Source organism: Hyperoodon ampullatus (assembly GCF_949752795.1).
Source record: "Hyperoodon ampullatus genome assembly, chromosome: 2".
Taxonomy (NCBI): Eukaryota; Metazoa; Chordata; class Mammalia; order Artiodactyla; family Ziphiidae; genus Hyperoodon; species Hyperoodon ampullatus.
Window position 1 is genome coordinate 76694114 of NC_136915.1, and position 24372 is coordinate 76718485.

Consider the following 24372-nt stretch of genomic DNA (forward strand, 5'->3'; position numbering starts at 1 on the left):
TTACTCAGCCATTAAAAAAGAATGAAATAACGCCATTTGCAGCAACATGGATGGACCTGGAGATTATCATACTAAGTGAAGTAAGTCAGACAGAGAAAGAATAATATCATATGATATCACTTATATGTGGAATCTTTAAAAGAAGGATACAAATGCACTTATTTACAAAACAGAAACAGACTCACAGACTTAGAGAATGAACTTATGGTTACGAGGGGGGAAAAGTTGTGGGGAGGGATAGATTGGGAGTTTGGGATTGACATGTACACACTGCTATATTTAAAATAGATAACCAACAAGGACATACTGTATAGCACAGGGAATGCTGATCAATACTCTGTAAAAACCTAAATGGGAAAAGAATTTGAAAAAGAATAGACACATGTATATGTATAACTGAATCACTTTGCTGTACACCTGAAACTAACACAACATCATTAATCATCTATACTCCAATATAAAATTTAAAAGTTTTTTAATTTTTAGAAAATTGTGAATCACCATGTTGTACACCTGTAACATATAATATTGTATATTAGCTATACGTCAATAAATTTTTTTTTAAAGTTAGGAAACCCTACAGAAGAAAAAAACATTAAGTTCAATTATCACTTTCTCTTGAAGTAATTCCCAATTTCCTAAGGCAGAATCTGTTGTCAATTATCTAGGCTCTCATAGCCCTTCACCAACTCTTTTATATAGCATGTCTTACAATACTTTGTGGTTTTTCTTTTTTTTCCAACCTCTCTTAACTGTAATCTCAGCAAGGGGAGGGACCATAGTTCAGAAATCTTTATCATCCCACATTTAGTACTTGGCTTAAAACATAAAAGAAACTCAATAAATGTTAAATGAATGAATTACTGAATGAATGGAAAAATGAATGTGTTTATATATGCATCAAGTTCAAGTTCCTAAGTATACAGCAGGTAAGGGGCTAAGTTATATATGAGAAATTCTCAACTCAGTTCTCTATACTACCTCTCTCTCTCAATGTCCGTTCATGCTACTATTTCTACTTTGGGATTTGGTTTACTACTAGATATTGATTATTTCTGTCTCGACGTCAACCAGATACCACAAGCTAAATATATCCAGAATCAAATTTCTTGTCTTCCCCATCTTCCAAACCTATTCCTCCTTCTGAGTTCCTTAGTTAAGTCAATGACATCAGTAACCCAAGTCATAGTCCCAGTTTTATCTTTGACTTCTCTTTCTCCCATCACCTTCATTTAATCAGTTACCAAGTTGTATTGTTTCTATTTCTGAATTAGCTTTTAAATAGTCATTCAATCAATCATCCACTCAGCCAATATCTATTATGTTCCTATTATGTGCTATGGATATTATCATGGTTATTGTGATATGTATAAAACCAATTAGTGTCTTTCTCAAAAAGCTTATAGTCTAATAGAGAGATAAGCAAATCAGCAGTTATATGAAGATACATGCTTGATAGATTTTTTTAGGAATACAGAGAAGAGACATCTCAATTAGATTTGAGAGGAACAGTAAAAGCTTCCTGGATAATATGGCTTGTGATGTGTAGGTGTTAGATAGATAAGTAGGGCACAGATCCAGATTTAAAAAAAAAAAAACAGCATGCAGGAAGCTGTGAGATTTGAACAAGTATGGCATGGTTTGGTACTCTAAATAGTCTACCTGGAGTAATGCTTTTGAAAGAGCAATGGGAGAGGTGACTAGATGACAACAGAGTTAGAGAGAGAGAGTAGGTCATAAAGAACCTTGTGTAAAAAGTAAAGAATTATCATCCTTAACCTGGAAGCTATGGAGATACTGAAGAATTTAAGTGCAAAAATGACATGATAAAATCTATACTTTACAAACCTTATTACATCAGTAGTTTGGATGTAGATTTGAAGAAATGCCAGAATGGTGGCAAGAAGAACAATTAGAGGGCTATTACACTAATCCTGGTGAAGAATAAATAGGGCCTAAACTAAAACATTGGCAGTGAAAATGCTTTCAAGGGCAAAGATAGGAAATTTTGAGTCAAAGGAGAGATCAGGATAAAGGTGATAATTGATGGCATGAGGTCATTCAGGAGTCAGGAGAGGGTTTGATACAAAACATATGTGAAATTTGAATACGGGGGAGGGAGAGGAATAACTTTTCTGTGGAGACAGAAAGGGAGGGGGAAGTACGGCTGAATATGTACAGGCAGAGTTGTTAGGTGGCCAGTAGTGTTTTCAGATAACATACAGGATGCCCAGTTAGATTTGAATTTCACATAAAGAATGAATAACTTTTAGTACAAATGTGTTCCAAATACTGCACCTTCATCCTCTTACAAGTTTCCTTTTCCTGAATGCCATATATCTTACTTGTCTGTCTGCAAATTCTGACTCATTCATCATGTCAGCTCAAGTGCTACCTTCTCTACAAAGAGTAATCTGAGTCCCGTAACCATATACTCACACAGTATCACATATTATATGTTATTCACATGGTTATTATAAAGGATTTCCTGTATATATTTCTCTAGATTGTAAGTTTCTTGAAAGTAGGGAGCAGGACTTTTCATCTTTGTAGCCCTAGGGTCTAGCACAATGGCTGTCACATAAGAGGCAGCCAGTAAATATTTGTTGATTGAATGAATGTTCTGTTTCACTTCAGATCTTTATAACTTCTTTTCTAGCTTTTTCTAGCTCATCTCTTTGCCTTCATTTTTTCTCTTGTTAAACCATCCTCCATGCTGACATAAGAGGTATCTTTTTTAAAACATAAATCACCTAGGATACTTTACTACTTAAAAATCTTTGATTACTCCATGACGCCCATGGTAGAAGTAGAAACTCTTCAACAAGGTCTTAAACCTTCCCCACAATTTAATCCCCAAACTCAGTGGTTAAGAGCTCAGACTTTGAAATCATGTCTGGGTTAGAATCCTGAGTAAGTCACCTGATAGTTATGTGACTGAGGGAATAACTTAACTATCCATAAAATGGGGATAAAATCTACCTCATAAAGCTGTTGTGAAGATTAAATGAGATATCTGTAAAACATTTACTACAGTACTGTAGTACTTGACAGCATAGTACACTAACAAATATAACTATATTAATATCCTTTCCAGCTTCATCCCCTAAAACTTCCTCTCTACTCACACTAATAACCTTCCACAGCAGCTACACTTCATAACCTGCCAGTTCTCCAAACTTCAGGCTATTTCATCATTCTGTGTCTATTCACAATACTTTATTTGTTTACAATGCTCATTCTATGTCAGCCTGCTTGGCAAAGCTTGGTATTTAAAGGTTTTCCATGGATAACTTCTAGTATACATACACAACAACAGTAAAGGAAGTTAGAAATGATTAGGTTTCTGCAGGTAGTTTGTGCTATGTATAAATTCCAGAACACCATAGGCTTTCTTTTATTTTAATCAGTGGATATTTAATAGGCCCTAAAGGGTTTTAGTGGTCAGAAAACTCTCATCCATTTAGTGTAGGCTATAGGTTTTTGGGGTTTTAAATTTTTTTCACCTCTTATAAGAAATCATTTTTTCAGTTATTTACGTGCTTTGCAAATACTGTCACCTTAATCTAAGTCTAGACCAAACCAGAAAAATCATTTTCAATGACCTGAACCCAAGAGGCTGTATAAACAAACTCCTACTAAACGAATGATACCAAAAGAACAACCAGACACGCAAACTACTTCCTGATTATCTCAAAACAAGCTGTACAAGGTTTTTTAAATGCACTGAGTCAGCTCAAAAATATCTAGAAATGTTCTGATATTTCTAAAATATTTTTTTACCCATTCATTGAGATTTGACATTAGAAAACTATAGATACCATACTTTTTTCTTCTTCTGTTTTTCTTTTTCTTTTTTTCCCCCTTACCTTTGATCCTTCAGGGCCATTTTGTCCAGGAATCCCAATATCTCCAGGAAAACCCTAGGGAACATAAAAATATAGAGAGTTTATTCCATAGCAAATTACTTTAAATCTATTAAGCATATAGAAATTCCCTTTGCCTTTCTTTGATGTCCAATAAAAATGATTTATTCTCCTCAAAACTTCAATATTAAAGATTAATCGTTAGGCAGTTGTCTGACATTGGAATACAAAACTTATTAAGTATACTAAAACAGAGCTTACTTCATCAGTTATTCATGAACAATCCTCAGGCCCAAAGAAAATTCTCTAATCCAGTCTAAGAGATTTTTGAAATCTTATTCAAAATCATTCACAACTTGAAAAAAAGACACACACAAAAAAATGTAACAGGTCTTTTCAGTGTCATATGGGACACAGAGCCACCCAAGGATTAGGGGAATGTACTTTGTTACACTCATTGTTTACTAACTAACTATATGCTAATTCTTCTGTTTGGTGAAAAAAATAATAACCCCAAAGGTTATATAGCTTAACATACAGGATACTAATCAGTTTTGTATCGAACTCAGCTATCTTATTCTAACATTCCCATATTCAATTGTCTATAAATAGCTCAATGTTCTTTGAATTTGTATTAACATCTTACTGGTTCCATCACTAATTAACAAATTGAATAAAATCTTTGACCCATGTTTACTTCATATTTGCCTGAAAATCATAATTTTACCTTTTCGGAAATTATACTTTAGCAGTTTAAAACAGTTTTCTCAAGAAATAGAAATGGACCAAAGTGTCAGAAAAATCTGTGCTGAGAGAAGGCCAACAGTGTTGCTCCAAAATGGTCAGATCGATATTCTTACTGAAATAATACATTAGAATGAAATTCATCATGATCAGTTTCAATATCGATAATAAGCTAATAATTATAGTTTTCCTTGTATTTTGTCACAGATAAGCTGTTTCAGTGTTTCCTTCTGACATGGATAAAGGAATAAACAGTAGAATAAGTACAAGAATCATATCTTTAAAAGTAAAGAAGGCTGCAATTAAGTATGAATGTCAGCTAGAAAAGACAGTTCATTGGAGGGGTAAATATTATGGTAATTAAAATGCCAACACGTAAGATGGAATAGCAAGGTTGATTCTGGAAAACTCATCTTGGAAAAAAAGAAAAAATCAACAGTAAGTGATACCAACTTATCCAGTCTGGATTAGGACAGAAATGACTCCAATTTAAAACTTGGATTCTGTGGAGAAAAATATTACTTGTTGTCGTTTCTGGCAAGAGAAAAGGCAGTGGTAACAGAAAGACTGGACACACGATCAGATTTCTGGAAGTTTTGGAACAGAATATGTTTAATACAGACATGCTGATGGCTTTTCTAACTAAAGGAAATCAGGTTCATCTATACTTTCTCTGCCTTGAGTAATTTTCCCTTATCTTTCTTCACCTGGAACACTTAAGTTTTAAATAGGAGATTAAATAATATATTACTTGAAAATATTTCTTTGACCTCCAATACCCTGAATTAGGACCCTTCTAAGACTCACACCATCCTAGGGTCCTACAAGTTTACTTGATAGTGTTTTGGCTTGTATTGTTTTCCTCATCAGATTGTGAATTCCCTGAGGGCAGCTTTATCTCTTATTAACCACCATATTCCCAGAAACTAGTACAACACCTGGCACATAGTAAATGCTAAAAAAAATTGATTTTTTTTTTGCTCTTGAATAATGATTTATTTCTTTTGACAATAAAAAGGGACAACATGGATGGTGGCTAATTTTGGCCCCTCAATACCAGTTTACAACCACTGGTTAACAGCATCCTCATAGATAAATTCATAATTCCTGTCCATTCTCCAGCTGAGCCTGGAACACCTTGTCATACTAGAAAGCAAGCTGTAAAAGGTATCAAACCTGGAGTCACGTTAAAAGAACTCTGGGAGCTTGAAGAGGATCTCACCAGCCAGAAATGGGACAATATGAACTTCAGTACGGAAAAAAATTGCAATGGATTGCAACAGGTCAAATATGATTAAATTCAGAAGTTCAAAATGATACAACAACAAAACATTATTCACATTTAGCGGATGAAAGAAAGCCAACTCATTATTTCCAAAACTGGTAAACAAAGGCGAAGAATCAAGCATTTATTCCACCTTTTCTATACATACAATAACACAACTAACCAAATAGTAGATTAGGGGATGTATTCCAGCCAATAAATGAAGTGAAAGAACAAGAATATCTCCATTTTGCAATCCCCTAAATGATCTAATGTATGTAGGGAGTTGAGGAATCACAACTGTTAACATCACAGAATGATGATAGACATTTTGTGCTTCCTAATGAAAGAACACAATATCACCCATAGTCTTGTCAAAAACAAACAAGCGAAACTGACCTTGGCTAGGCCTCTATATGTGGCTACCAATTTGCAGGAAATACAGAGGAGGGAGAAACATGCTTAACTACACCATGAGACTATGATCAGCAAAATCCAGGCTTTGGGAATCTCTACAGGTTAAATGGCTGGGGATCTTCAACAATTAAATTATAAAGTGGGGAAAAGGCAATGGAAGGAGAACTTGTAGACTGAAAGACACAAGAGTAAAACAAACAAGACTAAGCTACAGTTTTAAAAGATGTACACCCGAGTGATAAACCATAAAAGAAAAAAGAGGAACTGCTTACTTTTTGGAGGAGAGATAGGCTTGTGGCTGCGTTGGGATCCATAAAAGTTTCTGGGGATAACTGGCAGTTCTATTCCTGACTTGTGTGGTAGTTATAAGAGTGTTTGTCTTATAACTGTTTGTGATATACATTTGTTTTATATAGTTTTTAGTGTCTGTGCTTTATTTTCAATAAACAGTAAGAAAAACGTTATGAGGTGACTTCTGGATAAATATGAACTATTGAGTATATATGTATGAATATCTGCTCCTTCTTAATCATTAAAATTACAGTAGAGGAATATTTAAAAGACAAAAAGTACCAAAGACCAGGGAATAAGAGACAAAAGATGTCAGCAAATCTGTTCTTATATTATAGCCATGTAAGTTGAATATTTTAAAATTAAAATTTTATTTAAAAGTTCAGAAGAACATCAGTATAGTTATTAAAAGGAGAAAAAAAATCTCCTCAAATAGGATACCTTTGAAACTTGGCCAGAGAATATATTTTTTTAAATAAACTGTTTTTTTAAAAAATTGGGGTATAGTTGCTTTACAATGTTGTTAGTTTCTGCTTCACAACGAAGTGCATCAGCTACATGTATACATATATCCCCTCCCTCTTGGACCTCCCTCCCACCCCCCCACCCACAATCCCACCCTTCTAGGTCACCACAGAGCACCAAGCTGAGCTCCCTGCGCTATACAGCAGGTTCCCACTAGCTATCCATTTTACACATGGCAGTGGACCTAGAGTCTGTCATAAAGGGTGAAGTAAGTCAGAAAGAGAAAAACAAATACGTGTATTAACACAGATATGTGGAATTTAGAAAAATGGTACAGATGAACCTATTTGCAGGGCAGGAATAGAGACCCAGATGTAGAGAACGGACGTGTGGACACATTGGGGGGTGGGATGAATTGGGAGACTGGGATTGACGTATGTGCACTGCCATGTATAAAACAGATAGCTAATGGGAATATTTTTATTATTTAAAAAATTCCGGGGCTTCCCTGGTGGCGCAGTGGTTGAAAATCTGCCTGCTAATGAGGGGACAGGGGTTCGAGCCCTGGTCTGGGAAGATCCCACATGCTGTGGAGCAACTAGGCCCATGAGCCACAACTACTGAGTCTGAGTGTCTGGAGCCTGTGCTCCGCAACAAGAGAGGCCGCGATAGTGAGTGGCCCCCACTTGCCACAACTAGAGAAAGCCCTCGCACAGAAATGAAGACCCAACACAGCCATAAATAAACAAACAAACAAATAAATAAATAAATAAGCCAAGCATTTGAAGCCCTTAAAAAAAAAAATTCTGTACCTGGGTTACCGCCAAGTAAAGATCTTACCTTTTAAATAATAAATTTAAAATATAAAAATCAGAGTTAACTGGGTCAACTGAATTTTAATGATAACCTATGTCTATAAAATAAAGTTTTTTTAACTCTCTAATTCATTGTTGAAAATGTAAATCAAATGACAGGACGTGGCCATCCTTGCCAAGTAGCAAAATTTCAGAGAGCTCAGAGATTGAAAGATTTAAAAATACACCATTCAGAGTCTATAACTTTCATTAGAAAACTACATTGGCATGAAACTATACAGAAAAAAATTAAAAACAAAACACTGATAAAATGCTTTAATTATATTTTTTCATCTAAAATACTTCAGTAAACACTGAAAAGTCAAAATGGTTTCTCCCACAATGTGCTTCACTATCTAAGTTGTCACATCACAATTGAAAAATATAACACCTTAGTGAGGAAAAGGATGAGCAGTCTGACTTGCAGTGTTTGTTTTAAAAATTGAGATATAAGTGACATAAAACATATTAGTTTCAGGTGTAAAACACCTGCATATATAGAGAAAGAAATGATCACCACAATAAATCTAGTTAACATCCATCACCATGCTCAGTTGTAATTTTGCGTGTGTGATGATAACTTTTAAGATCTGCTCTCTTAGAAACTTTCAAATGTACAACCAGTGTTATTAACTATGTCACCATGCTGTGCATTACCTCCCCATGGTTTGTAACTGGAAGTCTGCACCTCTGACCCCTTTTACCCACTTCACCCACCTTCCCCACCTGACCCCTGCCTCCTGCAACCACCAATCTGTTCTCTGTATCTATGAGGTTTTTTGTGTTTGTTTTCGTTTAGATTCTACATAAAAGTGAGATCACGTAGCATTTGTCTTTCTCTGTATGACTTATTTCACTTAGCATAATGCCTTCATGGTGCATCCAGGTTATTACAAATGGTAGGATTTCCTTTCTTTAAGGCTGAATAATACTTAATTAGATTTTTTTTTGCTATTGAGTTATATGAGTTCTTTATATATTCTGTATATTAACCCCTTATCAGATATGTAACTTGCAAATATTTTCTCCCATTTGATAGCCTGCTTTTTCACTTTGTTGATGGTTTCCTTTGCTATGCAGGACCTTTTTAGTTTGATGTAGTCCTACTTGCTTATTTTAGCTTTTGTTGCCTGTGTTTTTGGTGTCAAATCCAAAAAAATCATCACCAAGACTGATGTCAAGGAGCTTTCGGCCTATGTTGTCTTCTATGAGTTTTATGGTTTCAGGTATTACATTCAAGTTTTTAATCCATTTTGAGTTATTTTTTGTGTATAGTGTAAGATAGGGGGTCAAGTTTCATTTTTTTGCATATGGCTGTCCAATATTCCCAAACCATTATCGAAGAGACCGGCCTTTCCATCACTGTATATTCTTGGCTCCTCTGCCATAGATCAACTGACCACATGTGAATGGGTTTATTTCTGGTCACTTTTTCCTTTCTCTTCTTTTCCAGTAATCTATGTGTCTGTTTTTATGGCAATATCATACTGTTTTGATTACTATAACTTTGTAATATAGTTTGAAACTAGGAAGTGCGATGCCTCCAGCTTTGTTCTTCTTTCTCATGGTTGCTTCAGTTATTTGGGGTCATTTGTGGTTCCATATGAATTTTAGGATCGTTTGTTCCATTTTTGTGAAAAATGCCATTGGAGTTGTGGTAGGGATTGAACTGAATCTGTAGGTTGCTTTGGGTAGTATGGACATTTTAACAATATTAATTCTTCCAATCCACAAACATGGAATATCTTTCCATTTATTTTTGTCTCCTTCAATTTCTTTCATCAATGTCTTACACTTCTCAACATACAGGTTTTTCACCCCCTTGATTAAATTTATTCCTAGGGTTTTTTTTTGATGCAATTATAAATGGGGTTGTTTTCTTAAGTTCTCTTTCTGATAGTTCATTATTAGTGTATAGAAACAACTGATAATTTTTGTATATTGATTTTGTATCTTGCATGTGGTGCCTTCTTAATAGAAATAGTTTAATCACCAATTTTTATCAAGAAGCAGGAAACTCAAGTAGCTTTAAAAATAATAAGTAAAAATGTGTCTTCTGTTTTTGGACTGCTAACATTTGTTTACTGCACTGAGAAGAGTGATTCAGTATCCTTTCCAGTAAAAACGTTTTATTATTCTCTAATCACTAAAGGCTGAGTCTAGTTCACATGCATTTTTCAAGCAAAACCTGGGAACAAAAGCACTAGCAGATTCCATTAGTTTCCTAAGAAATCATAAAACTAAAATATTGTCATTTTTATTCTGGCAGCTGTCAGAAGTCTGGAAGCTAGAGCCTCCTAACAGAATAAATATGTGATGCTGTATGGTATACATTGAGCACATTAGTACTTCTTTAATAGGAATGGTAAGTCTGTTTTATTTTGAAATATATAGTCCTTTCAGTTAAAAAATAGTTAAAAATGGTAAACTGATAAATAATCCACAAATAAATAAATCCAATGAATAAACTAATTATGGTATATTGGTAAGATGAAACAACCTGGATGTGGCAACCTGGATGAATCTCAAATGCATTATGCTAAGTAAAAGAAGCCAGACCAAAAAAGAGCATATACTATATGAGTTCATTTAAGTAAAACTTTAGAAAAATGCAAATTAATCTAAAGTGACAAAAAGCAGATTGGTGGTAACCTGGGAAGGGTGGGGGCAGAAAAACAAAATGAGGGAGTACAAAAAATGAACAAGTGTTGAGTTTAACAAATACCTTTTATATCTTGATCTTGGTGATGGTTTCACAGGTTATACATACATGAAAAATTATGAAATTATACAATTTAAAATATACAGCTCATTATATTATAATATACCTCAATTATACCTGTACAAAACTATACAAAAATAAGTTAATTGGTATTGGGTGTTTTAGATAATCATTTGTTTTTTGGTAGGCAACAGTTTGTAATGATTTGAAGACCATTAGAGAGAAAGTAGAATTTATTCATTGAACTTGGCCCCAGATGAAATCAGTGAAGTTCAGAATTTGTATTATTTTGGAGGTAATAGCATGTTCAATTATAATAGGTTAAAAATAAAGTACATATTTGGGGAAATTTAAAATTTTCTGATATTTTATAATATAGTTTTAAATACTCTGTTATTATAGATAAGAGTGACATTTAGGTCATTTAACTATCATGAAAAATTTCAAGTTTTTTCATTGATTTTTGTATACACTGTGCATTAAATACACAAGAACACAATATAGTTTGGCTTAAATTTATCTTTTGAGTAGTTTATATGTCTGAACAAAGTAGAGATGAATATATTCCTTTGAAAAATAGTCATATTGAGAAAAGATAAAATTAAGAAACCATTTAAGATAGGGCAACATAAAAATTATGAATTCCTAAAGGGCAAAGTTATGCAAAGCCTTGTCTGGTGCTGGGCATACAGTACATTCAAAGTACATTCAAAAAACATTTGATGGCCTGAATTGATGAACAAATTAAAAACAAATTCTATTTGAATAATTATATTTTCAATTACGCAATTTCAAAAGTTACCCTTTGTCTGAAAAAGCAAACAACTCCACTCCAACAAAAAAATAACCAACTAGTATAGCTTCTATAGATAGGATTGAAATTTTTCATATGCAAACAAGAATGAATGCATCCAGAGGGAGAGAGGTTCTTTAAGGAGATAATTTAGTTTGAGACATGGATCCAAAAAACAATCATAAGATTTTGTTCTTTAGCATTTGTGGAAGTACATGCCATGTCGGGAATATACTGAGTCCAAGTAGGAAAGTAATAAAAGAAGATTTAAATGACCTTTTCTGAGTGAGGATAATCTATCCAAAAGTTAATGCCAAAAAAATATTTGAAAGGACAAAAATAATAAATTCTCTTTCCCAGTAAACTATAGAAACTAAACTTTAGCACAGGGTAGTGTGCAACTGCAAATTAAGGAACTGTTCTGTCTTCTGAAAAAACCACAATAGAAAATATGAGCTTCTGGAAAAATAAATGCAGAATAAAGAATTCATCTAAGTATCTGGCTCACTTTCATTCTCTTTTGCTGTTTTAGGTCTAAAAAGCCATCAAAACCAGATTTTTTTCATTATGATACTGTTAAAAATCTTTGCAAATGATTATTGTTATTTATATATGTTCCCTTTTGTAATTCTATATATTTAAGCAGTAAATATAGCACAGCTGAACTCTAAATTCCATTTACATGTAACATTCTAAAAACTCAGAGAAAATTCACAAAGACAATAAAATCCTTTATGACATAGCTTACTCTCTCTTCTAAATAAAACTTTGCTTAAATAGTATTCACAGTATATTTGAAGTCACTCAAAAAAACCTACAAAGTCAATTGCAAAGCCTACTTTCATTCTACTGAAATCTACAGAAAACTATTACTAAACTTATAATTGTAAAATAATTTATTTGACCATTATTTGATACTTAAGTTTGGATAACCTATAGTGACAAAAAGCAGATCAGTAGTAGACTGAGGAAGGGAGGAACATGAAGGACAGAAAGGGAAGGTTACAAAGGTAAACAAAGAAATTTTGGGGGTTGATGGATGAGTTCGCTATTTTGATTTCAGTGATTGTTTCACAAGTTAAACATATGTCTAAAATTATCAAATTGTACAATTTAAATATAGGCAGTTTTGTTATATGTAAATTATACTTCAATAAAACTGTAAAGCAAAAAGGTAATTGGTATTGGATGTTTTAGATAACCACTTGCTTTTTGGTAGACAATAGCTTGCAACCATGTAAAGAACCTTAGAAAACTTGTCCCCAGATAAAAATCAGTGAAACTCATATTTCAAAATGTTTTGGAGATAATAACATGACTGTGATTTGATACTTACCTTTAGATAAATATCATTTTAGATACTCATTGTCTATATACGTGACTCATTTAGAATTCTTATGAGCATCTTTAAGAATATCTAGTCATTCCTTCAACACATAGTTACCATGTGTCAGGCATTGTTCTTTGTACTGAACATATACTGGAGAATGAAGATATTCCCTGGTTTCATAGAATGTATGATATATTCCAGAGACTCTTTACCTCAGATTCTCATTTTGGTGTGTGTAAGTTTGTGGCAGGGAGTGGGAAGTTGGGTGATTTAAAAAGCTGATTTATATTGTTATGAGGAACTGTCATGTATCAACCGCCTACGTTTGATTTAAATACACAACTATGGGCCTGGGCCACTCTATGTTGTTTCTCATTCTCTCATTTTCCAAATGGAATGAATAGTGTGGCTATCTTGTTTTCTTGCTAAAATCATATACTGATTAGTTGAGATGTAGACCTGTATCTGGGCCTCACTGAGAATGCACCTTACCCAAAGAACCTGGCCTTGGAGCTGTAAGCAATAATTGACCAATACATTGGGTTATCTTTCTTTGGAGAAGGGAGAGTGTATTTTCAGCTGTGTGGGTAGCCACATGCACTATGCTGCCAAAAGCATTTTAAAACCTGTGTAAGTGGGAAGAAGGGTATATACAGATATTGGGCACCAAAGATGTGAAATGTAGAGGGCATTTCTTTTTATCTGCTCACCATCTCTTTGGGGAACTACTCTCTTCCCCAGTTTGCAGTGCATGTGCTTCTGGTCCCCAACCCAGTTTTTAGGGGTATAGGATCACCTATACCCCCAGGTGATCCAAATCCTGCCAATTACAGTATTCCTGTCTCATGGCTGTTGTGATTGACTTAAAGATGACCATGTAATCCCAGTCAGATTGGCTGGAGCCTACCTTAGAATTTCTGCTGGAGCTACACAGAAAGAAGAGTGCTTTCTTTTTGCCAAGATTGCTAACTCTTAGAGCAATATAAGTCTAGAGTTGCCAAGAGCCACCTGTTCCACAATGTTTGTGAATGAAGCCAACAGAGATAAGTAAGGCTAGAAGATGAGAGTAATTTGATTATATTCATCCAGCTCCTGTATCTAGCCAAACCTCTCAGCACATGCACTGCTGGACTTCCTGACTACATTAGCCAGTCCTGATTTTTTGGCTGAAAACTGTTTGAGTTAGGTTTCTGTCATTTTTAATGGAAACAAACTTGACTAAAACACTGAACTGTCTGCAGTTCTCTAAATACACCCAGCTTCCTCATATATCTGTTCTGGAATGCCCTTGCCCTCTGCTTGCATTTGGTAAGTCCCTACTACGTCTTCATCTTTGATCAAGCAACCATGCTTCTCAGAAGTCTTTCTTAACTCCCTCCACCCCTGAGGTTGCTTCATCATACAATTTGTTACTAACTCAAATGTATCATGATCTGTGAAGCCTTTCATAGTTCTTCTTAGGCAAAATCAGTAGCTGTTCCTTTATATTCCTACAGAACTCTGTTAACATGGCTGTTTAGTACTTATTACACTGTATTATAATTATGGATGTGTTTATTCCAATATAATGTGAGCTCATGGATGAAAATGAATGTATCTTACTCATCTTTATACTTCCAACATTTACCTTAACATGTTGCTGGAGACAATTCTCCACAGTCTCTTGAATTTCTGCACATTATGCAAATGAGGAACTTACCATTTCTCATACCAGTCTCTTTTCAGGGAATTTTGTATAGTAAAAATAGAGATAGTGTCTCCCCCTATAGCAAAAGGCAGGAACACTTACTGTCCATATAATAATGTCTTTTTCTGGAACCCATTATTTTTTATAGCTGTCCATTATAAAAGACTCAGCTTCCCTAAGCTCCAAGTTCTTATGAAATGCAACCCACTGTATATGCAAAGGTCATCCAGCTCTCTTCATATCACCCTCTGAAAACTGAAGCTCAGTGAGTCAGTGCAGAAATGTTGATACTCCAGAAACTACTATTGCTGAAAGTAATAAACTATCGTTTGTCTCTATCCCAGGAGTCTTGTGTCTTCTACCAGAATCTTTGAAACTGTCAGGCTAACTTGTTGGCTTGCAAACAGGATAAAATCTCAGATCCTGCACAGTCCCTGACGGTTCAGGTCCTGAGGACGGGATACTGATGGAGACATAGCTTTCTGTAAGAGGAAGTATGAGGGCTTCACCGATGATAACAGGATATGAGGAGAGTTAATGGGAATTGGCAGTGAATTTGACCAAATTGTGCAGACAACCAGGCAATAAATCGTCCCCCACTTTATTGCCTGCTAAAAGGAGGAACTGGGAAAGATGGCTGTAGACCAAGTACTGGGAACGGAAAGCATCTTCAAAGACAGTTGCCCTAGTTGTTGCTAACTCTCCTCTGAATGGAAAGATTTCCTCCTCAATCTGGTGAGCAGCCTCAGGTCTACCTCATTGTAACAAAACTACTAAGTACTATTATTAACAGTAACTAATAGTACTAAGATTCATCCTAGGTTGGCAGAAGATTCCATCCCCTTTCAGATAACAGTTATAGAGACTGCCACTTATACTGAGTATGAAAGGATGGAAATTTGTGACTGTTATGGACAGAAACCAGGCAAATCAATAAAACTTTGGCTGGTTTACTTGGGAGATGAAGGGGAATATTCCATATTTTTTTCCACAATACAACTGTGGTATTAGGCCTGACTACCTAGCTACTGAATACTGTGCCTCTGATATAGCTTAGAATCAAAGGCCTTATGCAATTTGGCACCAATCTACTTTTATAACCTTATTTGTCACTCTAAACCAACACAAGAAATCTGCATCAGCTAGCCAGTTTTATTCACTGTCTGTAAATCCACCAAGCATATTACCTAGATGTCTAGCTCTGCTCATGTGATTTACTCTGCTTGGATTGCTCTCCCCTTTTCCTGCCCTTTATTCATCAACAATCTAATTCAAGATCCATCTTTTCCAAGACCCTTTCCCTAATCCTTCTATCTTATGTTAACTCTCTGTACTAACATTGAACTATAATAACTATTTATTTAATTCTCACATGATGCCATTACCATTATTAACAGTATATGTACATATCTTGCCTTTCTCAAGCAGGCTGTAAATTTCCCCCAATTATGGATAACACATTCTTTTTGTACATATCCCACAGTGTTCACTAGGCACAGCCTTGCACACTGTAGGAACTCAAGAAACAATTTTTTATTGACTGATTTAATCACATGTTTTCTTTCAACACTACTTTTTGAGTAACAACTAAAAACACCAAATTACTCAACCAAACTCAGTTGATAACAGATATGAAAGACGTAACTGGTTTAAGTGAAGGGAATCCATTAGCACTAAGATCTACTCAACTAACATAGCTGGCCACAGGCAACCTCATTCCGGTTACGTTCACTTAAGAGCTAAAATGGACATTTAGAAGCACGCTTTCACTTATGAGCAGACTCTCCAAATAAACTTTGGTCTTTGTCTCTAATGAAGACCACCATGGTGGAAAAAGAGGACCCACTGCTTGGCCATTTCTGGTATCTCTGTGATCAGTGGTCTCAGCTCATTTTTACAGTAAACAACTGGTCCCATTTACCAAGAATATCATCCAAAATTCAACTATTTGGCAATCTCTGTAGCCCAGGGAGGTTAACGGCTGAATCAACAAACATTCTAACTATCCTGCTACCACATTTGAAGGTGGTTTGCTGCCAGAACTGGGAGGAAGCATGGGGTTAGTGTTAAAATTGATACTACTATGCTTAAAGAAATAGAAAAGAGTCCTGTACAGCATTCTCCATATGTTTTCCTTAAAAACAAAGAACGATTATGGAAAAATTTTTAATCTTATGTTTTAAAGTACATAATGTTTTACCTTGAGACACCTCTAATATTTACAGTTCTGTGAAGAGCTAAATGCACAGGTATATTTACTTCTTTGTTACAGCAATTTAATAATTCACCTAGAATAAGCATGAAAATAACTTTGAAGTGACATTTGTTCAGATGGTCTTTAATGATGAACAATTCTGTTCAATGCCAATGGCAAACAACTTAGCATTTAAAACAAAAACTTCAGAGTGCTTTGCTTTTACTAACTCTTATGAAGATTTGAATTTCCAAACTAGAAAGCACTAGCAAGAAATACTGGCCAGTCTTGTCCTGTCTTATTGGTAGTGTAGGTGACCACTTGTATGATATGATTAATTTGAGGAGTATCAAAGTTTCTAATCAACCACAAATTTTTCCTGCTCACTAAATGACACTCAAAACTCCCTGCATTACTTTCAGGTTTCTGTTTAGTGTTGAAATGTAAATATCCTTGAGAGGGAATTATATTGCAGTTAGCTGTTAACCAGTTACTGATGGGAGTGAAATATATATTTATCAGGTCTTTCTCTAAAAACAGGCTTTGATAAGAAGTGTAAATTATGGAAAGAAAAAGAGACACTGGTTGCTTGAAATAGACAAGAACTCATACCCCACAGGGAGAGAATATAGAAAGGAGAGACCAGAGACCTCAGGAAAGAAATTCTTTGGCTGTTTTATAATTTTCTCTGAGAACTACACTGATTCTAGACTATTAAAGAATGACCTGATTTTTTATTTTGAATTTTATCAAACCTAATTAATCTTGATGTCTGGGAGAAAGACAGACAGTGGAGGCTTTGACATAGTCTGAATTTAGTATTAATTTCTTGAATATAAGCTCCTTAAAGTCAGGACTTAATCTAACTCACCATCATTTTGTGTTTTTGGTGATTAACATAAAATAGGTATCTCTAAAAGACCTCCTGAAAATGAATAATTAGAACTGGATTTTCTAAAAAGGAGCCAAAAAGGCAGGGATACTCCTATCGTTAGGTGGACCTTTGGTTTTAAGGATCAGCCAATCACTCACAACTACATGACGGCCAATCACATTGTGTGTGGAGAGCATATCAGAGATTAGTGCCACCATTTAAGATCTAAAATATGTACGGGTGGCAGTCTCTATCATAGCACTGTTTAATTTGTCAGATTGGCCAATACAGAAATCAGTTTTATTCTGGAGATAACTGTAGACTACCACAGCCCCAAATGCAGCTGCTGTGTCAGATGTAGTATTATCACCAAAGCAGATGACTAAGGCCTTCCCTTACATGGTGTGTAGTCACTGAGCTGGCAAATGCATCCTTTTAATTTATGTTTTAAAAAAGAGATTTAAAAATTTTACATTCATGTGGGCCCCTTTCAGTCTGGCAGTATCAGCAGTTCATTTTTACAGAGTTAGATACATATTTTAGTTAAAAGTGTTCCTTTCCTCTCTTTAGAGGTTTAACTAGAACCACTATCTAGGGAATTACAGAATGCATGATCCACAGGCATGGAACCTCATAAAGCATAGTATCCGTACATTGAAGGAGGTATAAGAGTGACTCCATGATATGATCCACTGGTCTTAATCCACCTCGCAACACCTAGAGGTAGTCAGTCTCACAGAACACTGGAACTGCCTTTTAAAGTTATAACTGAAGAACCAGCTCAGAGGAAACAATATGAAAGGATGGAGTGCCACCCTTTGGAATACAGTGTATTTATTAAGTCGGCCACTTCCATATGATACTTTGTCCCTAATAGGAAGGATATATGAGTCCCAAACCAAGAAGTAGAAGCAGGTGTGGTCCTATCTGCCATCACTTCCAATAACAGTACATTTTGTGCATTCTGTCTCCACAACCTAGGACTCTTCAGGGTTGGAGATCCTGATACCCAAAGGGGCTCTCTCTTGACAGGAGGCACATCAAAGGTCCTAACAAACTAAAAGTTACAGCTGCTACCAGGACCTTTATACATTTTATGACAAGATATGAGCAAACAAAAAGAGAAGTCACCAAACTGGCATGGTTAACTGACTCTGAAAAACAAAAGGAAGAAAGACTGCTTTATACAAAAAAGGCAGGAAGGAATACACATGAAACACAGATGATACAATCAACATATCTTGGAACTGTCCTACAGTCATGAAGGTTTAAGTTATACTACCAGATAAGTCACCAAGACCTACTGAGGAGGCAGCTGAGGGTGAGGAGAATTTAAAATGGATAGTGAAGGAGGGAGAAATAAGTACCATTTGTGGTCCCAAAGCAGCTGGGTAGACAACAGCCACAGTCCATCCCATTAAAACAGACAGATCAATCAGACCAAAAATAAGTGAAGATACATCAGAAAAGTAAAGAATGTAATCAATAAGGAAGAGCAAGTCACTATATACTGAACTTCACATCTGATAATAAAAATATACCTTTTTGTCAAGTTCATACTGAACAGTCACAAAAAGGGATCATATATTAGGTCACAAAGAAAAAATCAGACCGCTAAGTTCCATAAAACAGAACAACAGTTTATGATAACAGTGTAATGAAACCAGGAATTATTAACAAAATCAAAACCAACAGGCTCTCCCACTTGGAAATTTTAAAACGCCTTCTTAAATAACTCTTGGGTTAAGAGGGAGATACAACCTGAAATTACAAAATATCTAAAAAATAATGGCAATAAAAATACTCAATACCAGAATACATGGGATACATTTAAAGCAATGATCAGAGGGAAAGGCATGGCCCTTAATAGTTTTAGGAATAAAAATAAAAGAACAAAAATAAATTAAATAAAATTCCCAACTCAAAAAGAAAAAGAACATAAACCAAAAGAATCTCAAGAAAATAATGGAAATACGAAGAGAAACTAATTATGTAAAGAAAAGAAAAAGAGAGGACAATAAATAAAAATTTCAGGGTTTTTTTGAGAAAAAAATTAACAGACTAGACAAACTAAATTGAGCCTAATCAAGAGAAAAAAAGAGAAAACACAAATATAAAAAATTTAACAAATTTTAAATAGCACACAAGAGAGAATTCTTAAAACAAAGTTTAAAAATCATGAGACTATTTTGCAGATTTATATGGAAGTAAATTTTAAAACCTAGGTGAAACAGCTAATTTCCTAAGAAAACAACAATTTAACAAAGCTAACCCCTTTAGAGATAAAAAGCTTAATTCTAAGCAGGCTAATTTTCACAGAAGCAACACAGAAAGGTACCAAGAAACTACTCCACAAAAAAGCATCCATTCCAGATGGTTTCACAGGAAAATTCCACCAAAGCCTCACAGGTAAGATAATCCCAGTATTCCATAAATTATTCCAGAGCACTAAAAACTAAGAAGACTTTCTATTTATTTTGATGAAATAAATATAACACTGATATCTAAACCTGATGAAGTACCAAAAAAAGAAAGAATATTACAGGCCAATATCACTTAGAAATATTGATGCAGAAGTACTAATGAATATTTGTATAATTAATATTATGTTAGGAAAATAACGTGCCATGATAAAGTAGAATTTTTTCAAGAATGCAATAGAAAAGTCATATAGAAATAGTCAATGTACAAAAATTATATAGAAATAGTTATTATATACAAAATAGTTAATAGAAAATCCATTGCTATAATATACCAATAAATATATCTAAAAAGAGATATATAATTATCTCTATACATATTGAAAATATAGCAAATATCTGACTCTCTATATATATTTGACAAACTATAAAAATGATTCCTGTTTTAAAAAACACTCAGGAAATAGGAACTGATATTTCTTAACATGATAAAATATGTGCATATTTTAATTTTAATTTAGCATTTACTTCATGAGAAATTATTATAGCATTTCCACTGAAATGAGGAACAAGACAAGGATGCACACTACTTCCAACTCTTCAGCATTGTACTAGAGGTATTACAATGCCACTAGACAAGAGAACTGAATTAGAGGTATGGGAACTGATTTAAAAAGTTTGAAAATTACATGAGAGTACATCTAGAAAACTTTAGAAAATCAATGGTAAAAATAACTCAAAGACAATTAACCATTAAAGCAGCAGGATGTAAAATTAACATTCAGAAACCAATAATCTTCATATACATACAAAAACCTGTTAGAGAATACAGTGGTAGAGGAAAATCCCATTTATAATAGCAACAAAAAATAGTTAGGAACAAATTTAATTAGACATGTACAAAAACCTATATGAGGAAAACTTTAAAACATTCCTGAAAAACAGAAAAGCAGACTTGAACAAATGAAAGACATCCATTGTTCTTTAAGAGGATGACTCAAAATCATAAAAATGTCACTGCTCTCTAAATTAATTTATAAATGTAAGTCAAACCTAATAAAATATTTGCAAACCATATATCTAATAAAGGGCTAATATCCAAAATATATAAAGAACTTGTACAACTCAACATCAAAAAATTCAATCTGGTTAAAAATTGGGCAGGATCTGAATAGACATATTTCCAAAGAAGACATACAGATGGCCAATAGGTATATGAAAAGATGCTAAGCATCCCTAATCATCAGGGAAATGCAAATCAAAACTACAATGAGATGTCACCTTATATCTGTTAAAATAGCTATTATCAAAAAGACAAGAAATAGCAAGTGTTGGCAAGAATGTGGAAAAGAGAACAGCTGTGTGCACTGTTGGTGGTAATATAAATTGTTACAGCCACTAAGGAAAACAGTAAGAAAGTTCCCCCCAAACTTAAGAATAGAACTACCATATGATCCAGAAATTCCACTTCTTGGTATTTACCAAATGAAAATGAAAACACTAACTCTATAAGATATATGCACCCCCATGTTCATTGCAGCATTATTCACAATAGACAAGGTATGGAAACAACTTAAATGTTCTTCGACAGATGAATGTATAAAGAAAATGTGAATATCATTATATCATATCTATATATATCATATATATATCTCACAAATGTGATAAATACACACAAACACAGCGAAATATTATTCAGCTATAAAAAAGAATGAAATCTTGTCATTTCTAACAACGTGAACAAATCCGGAGGGCATTAAGCTAAGTGAAATAAGCCAGACAGAGAAAGACAAATATTGTATGTTATCACTTATATATGGAATCTAAAAAAAGTCAATTTTATAGAAACAGATAATAGAATGGTTGTTGCCAGAGGCTGTGGGGTGAGGAAATGGGGTGATGGAGGTCAAAGGATACAAATGTTCAGCTATAAGAAGAGTAAGTTCTGAGGATCTAATGTACAGCATCATTACTATAGTTAAAAAAAATATGTAAGGGCTTCCCTGGTGGCGCAGTGGTTGAGAGCCCGCCTGCCGATGCAGGGGACACGGGTTCATGCCCCAGTCCGGGAAGATCCCACATGCCGCGGAGTGGCTGGGCCCGTGAGCCATGGCCCCTGAGCCTGCACGTCCGGAGCCTGTGCTCCACAATGGGAGAGGCCACAACAGTGAGAGGCCCACGTACCGCAAAAAAAAAAAAAAAAGTATTATATACTTGAAGGTTGCTAAGAGTAGATCTTAAGCATTCTCACCACAAAAAATTTATTGCACAGCAAAGGAAACCATAAACAAAACAAAAAGACAACGCTCAGAATGGGAGAAAATATTTGCATATGAAGCAACTGAGAAGGGATTAATCTCCAAAATATACAAACAGCTCATGCAGCTCAATAAAAACAAAGAAACCCCAGCCCAATCAAAAAATGGATGGAAGATCTAAATAGACATTTCTCCAAAGAAGACATACAGATGGCCAAAAAGCACATGATAAGATGCTCAATATAACTAGTTATTAGAGAAATGCAAATCAAAACTACAATGAGGTATCACCTCACACCAGTCAGAATGGCCATTATCAAAAAATCTATAAAGAACAAATGCTGGAGAAGGTGTAGAGAAAAGGGAACCCTTCTACACTGTTGGCTGGAATGTAAATTGATACAACCACTATGGAGAACAGTATGAAGGTTCCTTAAAAAACTACAAATAGAGCTACCATATGATCCAGCAATCCCACTTCTGGGCATATACCTGGAGAAAACCATAATTCGAAAACATACATGCACCCCAATGTTCGTTGCAGCACTATTTACAATAGCCAGGACATGGAAGCAACCTAAATGTCCATCTACATATGGATGAATAGATAAAGATGTGGTACAAATATACGATGGAATATTACTCAGTCATTAAAAAGAACAAAATAATGCCAGTTGCAGTGACAGGGATGGACCTAGAGACTGTCATACTGAGGGCAATAAGTCAGAGAAGGACAAATATCGTATGATATCGCTTATATGTGGAATCTAAAAAAATGGTACAAATGAACTTATTTACAAAACAGAAATAGAGTAACAGGTGTAGAAAACAATCTTATGGTTACCTGGGGGAAAAGTGGGGAGGCATAAAACTGGGAGGTTGAGATTGACATATACACATTACTATATGTAAAACAGATAACTAATAAGGACCTACTGTATAGCACAGGGAAAAACAGTGGAGATATATATATATATATAAAACTGATTCACTTTGTTGTACACCTGAAACTAACGGAACATTGTAAATCAACTATACCCCTATAAGATTTTTTTAAAAAATTTAAAAGAATTAACTATGTGAGGTGATGGATGTGTTATCTTGATCTTGGTAATAATTCCACAATATATATCAAATCATCACATTGTACACTTTTATATATGCAATTATATTGGTTGATTATTCCCAGTTACTTCTCAATAAAGTTAAAAAATACCATAAAGCTTCTCTCATTAAAATAATGTGACAATTGCACAGGAATAGACAACCATTCAAGTGAAATAGAAAACAAAGTCCAGACACAGACCCAATAACCATGGAAATGTACTATATGATAGGGGTGGCATCTTAAAATCACTGAAGCAAAGACAAATTGCTTAACAAATGGCTCTGGGACAATTGATAAGCCATTTAGGAAAAGATAAAATTAAACATATATATTACAATATTCACAATAAAAAAACTCCAAGTAATTTGCTCAAGGTACTCAGGCTAACTCCTCAATTCTCATTCAGAAGATAGCTCAAAAGCACTGTACTTTCCAGATATTAACTTAAGCCTTTCATCACCCAATAATTAACAAAAGCTATCACAGAAGTATATACCTAGGACCATCATTTTGGTCTCTAATAGGATTACTTTTACTGGTTTGTACTTTGACATTATGATAGCAATCTATACTCAAATATGGAAATCACACAATACCATGAATTGTTGCCCTTCTTTTGTACAAGTGATATGTTTTTATCCAAGGGAGAAGAAAAGCATATAACTGACCATGTTTCATTGTTTTGCCCAGTAGAAAGTTGAGACTCAAGTTTGCAATTCAGTTCTAATGAACTGTACTGAACTTTGTGGCTGTATTTTGGGGAAAAGGTTTTTCAGCCTCAGCTGAGTTTTTAACGCAAGTCAGAAATTGTTACTAGTCCCTGGTTCCCTTCCCTGCTTAGTCCTCAGAGAACTCTTTGAGCACCCTCCTTCTGCATGCACACCTTTCTCGCACTCTTGGGATTTAGTATCCTACTTACAGAGAACACAGACTCTATCCTATTTGACCTCTTTCAACATCTTTTTCCTTTTAAAACAAATCCCTACACTTGTGCTATGCATAACTTATTTATTCTTGATCTTCCTTGTTTTTTAGAGAAATGCACTGACGTCTGTGAATTTCCCTCTAGGTGCTGCTTTAGGTAC

At 34.6% G+C, this 24372-nt stretch overlaps 1 protein-coding gene across 1 annotated transcript in view; it reads right to left on the bottom strand.

The window, feature by feature from the left end:
• The window catches only part of COL24A1 (collagen type XXIV alpha 1 chain), a gene marked incomplete at both ends in the record, with an annotated part of 398140 nt that overhangs the window by 234700 nt on the left and 139068 nt on the right, over nt 1-24372 (bottom strand). The window contains one exon of the mRNA XM_079698762.1: nt 3870-3923. Coding sequence (XP_079554888.1) covers nt 3870-3923 — 54 coding nt within the window. The remainder of the gene's footprint in view (nt 1-3869; nt 3924-24372) is intronic.